The following is a 5,000-nucleotide window of genomic DNA, read 5'->3' on the forward strand; positions in this document are numbered from 1 at the left end:
TACACAACAAACACACAACCAATACACAACAAACACACAACCAATACACAACCTATACACAACATGCTTCTTTATGGCCTGGAGGTCGCCTTTGGCTGTTTACACACGCACACACGCAGACGCACACACGCAGACGCACACACGCAGACGCACACAAGCAGACGCACACAAGCAGACGCGCACACGCAGACGCACACACGCAAACACGCACACGCAGACGCACACAAGCAGACGCACACAAGCAGACGCACACAGGCAGATGCGCAGACGCACACAAGCAGACGCACACACAAGCAGACGCACACACGCAGACGCACACACAAGCAGACGCGCAGACGCACACACACGCAGACGCACACACGCAGACGCACACACGCAGACGCACACACGCAGACGGACACACGCAGACGGACACACGCAGACGCACACACGCAAACGGGCAGACGCACACACGCAGACGCACACACGCAGACGGACACACGCAGACGCACACACGCAGACGCACACACGCAGACGCACACACGCAGACGGACACACGCAGACGCACACACGCAAACGGGCAGACGCACACACGCAGACGCACACACGCAGACGCACACACGCAGACGCACACACGCAAACGGGCAGACGCACACACGCAGACGCACACACGCAGACGCACACACGCAAACGGGCAGACGCACACACGCAGACGGACACACGCAGACGCACACACGCAGACGCACACACGCAAACGGGCAGACGCACACACGCAGACGCACACACGCAGACGCACACACGCAGACGCACACACGCAGACGGACACACGCAGACGCACACACGCAGACGCACACACGCAGACGCACACACGCAAACGGGCAGACGCACACAAGCAGACGCACACAAGCAGACGCACACACACAGACGGACACACACAGACGGACACACGCAGACGCACACACACAGATGGACACACACAGACGGACACACGCAGACGCACACACGCAAACGGGCAGACGCACACAAGCAGACGCACACACACAGACGCACACACACAGACGCACACACACAGACGGACACACGCAGACGCACACACACAGATGGACACACACAGACGGACACACGCAGACGCACACACACAGATGGACACACGCAGACGGACACACGCAGACGCACACACACAGATGGACACACACAGACGGACACACGCAGACGCACACACACAGACGGACACACGCAGACGCACACACACAGATGGACACACGCAGACGCACACACGCAGACGCACACACGCAAACGGGCAGACGCACACAAGCAGACGCACACACGCAGACGGACATACGCAGACACACACGAGCCGGTTTTGAAAAGACACAATATTCTGAAAGCACATGAAACGAGGTTCACATGTGAGAAGATGTTCCCTCATGTTAGAAACAGGCTCTAAAAAATATATTTTGATAAATGCATTTTGATTAAAACTCCCATAATAAACCAGGTGGACTCATTTATTATTATAATGTTATGATCTGTAATAAAAGACAACAGATTAAATCATGCGAGTGAGGAATAACTAACATGTGAGCTGATGGGCTTTAAACTAAAACATTGATTCTTAAAGCGGCCGTTACACCTGAGAGAAGATGTGTGGTGAAGGGACTAGATGTTAATAATTAATAGTTAACCGACAATAAGCAATTTGGTTTAGTTTCACAGGTAAAATAAATATAAAAAATCTATTTAAATGTGGAGTGTGTCATCTAAAGGAGACCAGTCGGTCCACCTTAAAGATTAGTCCACCTTAACCCTGATGTCTGCGGCCATTTTTCGATTTTACATAATTTCTTATATTCACTTTTTAAAGGCACTTTCATATGAGATATAAACCCATGTGTTACATCAACATTGCAGAACAATCTCAGCTCTCTATATAATGAGGCACCATTGTCATAAGGCACAAGTGTAAAGAGATAACATGGCCCTAAAGCTGAACAATTTAAGCTCGACTTTTGAAATTCTTCATATCTCTTGTGAAAACATAACTTTACTCATGTGGACGAAACGTTTAGGTGATGGAAGTTGTTTTACCAAAGGTTATAGGTTCGCAAAAGCAGTGAACCTATAACTGCTTTAAATACAGAGAGTCTGCTTTCTGGAAAGACACACACACACAGACACACACACACAGAGACACACACACACAATGTAAACTCTCTTGCGCACACACACTCTTGTCAGTGTGATATCGCCATTAAAAAACAACAAGAATAGCGTTGCCACGGAGACAGAGTTGTCCCGTCGCCATGACGTCCGCCCTGATGGTCAAGGTATCGACCAATGGAGAGCCGGCGAGCGCCGAGTGGGCGTCGACAAAGAGCAGAGCTGCTATTGTCAGGACGATACTCAGCTGTGTGTGTGTGTGTGTGTGTGTGTGTGTGTGTGTGTGTGTGTGTGTGTGTGTGTGTGTGTGTGTGTGTGTGTGTGTGTGTGTGTGTTAAAGGCTCCATTCACCACAGTGGAATTTACTGAAAGGAGGATTTAGTTTAAGCCGTGCTTAATTAAACTGGAGGTTTGTTTTGTTCCACTCAACAGGCGGAACCCACTGAATCAGACCCAGATGGCAGGTTATATATATATATATATTTATTATTATGTAACAGCAGCACTAGATAAGCTGCAGCTCACATCACTCGTGAACAGACGTCATGAAGACCTGCAGAGGAACTCTGATGAGACAAAGATCTGGTGTTCTGTGTTCTGGTTCCGCAGTATTTATACACACACACACACGTATATAAATATGTGTGTGTGTATGTATGTATATATATGTATGTATGTATATTAGGGCTGCAACTAACGATTATTTTAATAATCGATTAATCGGTTGATTATTTTTTCGATTAATCGATGAATCGGATAAAAACATTTTTTATCAAAAAAGCGTTCATTTCCAACCCTTTATTCAAAAACAGAAGTGACAGTGCAAAACATCTTCAGAAAGCACCAACAGGTTGCTCCTTGAACATCCCTGAGCTGTTAATTAAAACAACAAAATGGACTAACACTAAAAACATACACATCTATGCTTTACATCTGCCAAATGTGAGCCCTTTTTTCTGTAATTGATCCTTCCAGAGGCTGCATTTACATACCCTGCTTTATCAATATGTATGAAATACTGGACAGAGGGAAGCTGTACTGCTCCATATAGAGCGTCCTCTTCCTTAAACTCTTTCATTCTGGGTCTCTTATGACCACGACGTCACGTTGTTGGCTAAGCCCAACGACGTGATTTGCTTCATTCTACTTTGAGTAAAAAAAAAAACCTTCATCAGATCTTCCGGTGAGCCGGTTTAATGTTAACGAGTGAGAGCGTGAACTGAACCAGACCGGGGGGTGACGGCATGTTTCATCACGTTACGTTTTTTACAAGCAAGACTGAACTGTAACGGAACATAACGTAACTTTAACGACAATACACAACCAAACACGTTAGCTAACGCGATAGCAAGCTGACTAGCTTCCATTAAAAACAAGTTTGAGGAACATGAAGACACTGATTGGCCAAGACTCGACTTGTCAAAGATCTTCTATTTTTGAGAACATCACAACCTCAGCTTTTCTCGCGTCTCACTCCAATCTCAGAAACGCTGGCCGGCCAGTTGCTCTGCTCCGCTCTTTTCTTCTCCGCGACTTATTGCCCGGCGTAATAATCGCGCGACACAACGAATCGATAATGAAATTCGTTGCCAACACTTTTGATAATCGATTTTTATCGATTTTATTGATTCGTTGTTGCAGCCCTATTGTGTGTGTGTATATATATTTATATATATGTATGTATGTGTGTGTGTCTCAATGACATCACTCTCAATGACGATCCTGAGAGTCATGATGTTCAGCTCCGCCTTCTGTCTGTCGTCTGTTTGGGGAGTTGAACACATGTCAGGTGGAGCGACTGGAGAAACACAAGAAGAAGAAGATCTGGTGTTTAAACCTTCTGCTCTTCGTGAATACTGTTGTTGTTGTTGTTGTTTACAAGTCGTTAAGGGAGGAAGTGCATCGTCAAACTTCATCAGTTCTCCTGGAAACCTCAAACAATACTCAAAGTATTCGTTGGTACTGTTGTGTAGCTCAGGTCAGAAGTACTTTGGTCAACGTTTGTTATTCGTGATCATAAACAGTTAAAACATGAATATGTGTTTCTCTGGGCTCCTTTAAATAAAGTAAAGTATAAATCAAGTAAACATAGTTATGAGACTACAACGTGAGATCTGAGTCTAAATATTGTGACGTTTGTCTTTCAGAATTCAAAGAGTGCCCAAGGCCTGGTGGGGCTCAAGAACCTGGGAAACACTGTAAGTACATCAGCTGTATATATGTATATGTATTTATGTATATAAGTACATTGTTCTGGAGACGTTTCACTAGCCATAATCCATCTGGAGAGCAGAGTCCACAGAAGACTGCTGGTCCAGCAGAGTGTTTATTTTAGGACCCTGTTGCCTGGTAGACTGTGTGTGTGTGTGTGTGTGTGTGTGTGTGTGTGTGTGTGTGTGTGTGTGTGTGTGTGTGTGTGTGTGTGTGTGTGTGTGTGTGTGGTAACCTAATCACAGAGCTCTGAACTCTGGACCAGGGAGGACTGGTTCTCTCTCTCTGACTGGTTTGATGTCACCATCACGTGTGTGTAACATGATATAGAGATAGATACAGCAGCATTTATAGAAACAGGTAAAGCTACATTAAATACACAATATATCCCCAAAAATAGAATAATATAAATGAACTAACACAGCAAAGGTCCAGACAAACAAGTACACTATATATAGTATAATGATGCTTCGGTTCTGGCTGATGTTTCCATCTTTAAAGACAGAGGTCATGTGTTGTTGTTGTTGTCAGTGCTTCATGAACAGCATCCTGCAGTGTCTCAGCAACACTCACAGCCTGCGAGACTACTGCCTGCACAACGCGCACCGCAGAGACCTTAACAACAACAGCCGCACCAACACGGCCCTCAT

General features: G+C 45.7%; 1 protein-coding gene across 4 annotated transcripts in view; it reads left to right on the plus strand.

Annotated features, from left to right (window-relative positions):
* LOC306743029 (ubiquitin carboxyl-terminal hydrolase 2-like) overlaps positions 1-5,000 on the plus strand; it is a 24,572-nt gene that overhangs the window by 12,254 nt on the left and 7,318 nt on the right. For all 4 annotated transcript variants that reach the window (XM_079225499.1, XM_079225502.1, XM_079225501.1 and 1 more), the window contains exons 4-5: positions 4,287-4,337; positions 4,882-5,000. The exon at positions 4,882-5,000 is cut by the window's right edge and continues 5 nt beyond it. In XM_079225499.1, coding sequence (XP_079081625.1) covers positions 4,287-4,337; positions 4,882-5,000 — 170 coding nt within the window. The remainder of the gene's footprint in view (positions 1-4,286; positions 4,338-4,881) is intronic.

This window comes from Taurulus bubalis, assembly GCF_910589615.1.
Source record: "Taurulus bubalis genome assembly, chromosome: 10".
Lineage (NCBI taxonomy): Eukaryota > Metazoa > Chordata > Actinopteri > Perciformes > Cottidae > Taurulus > Taurulus bubalis.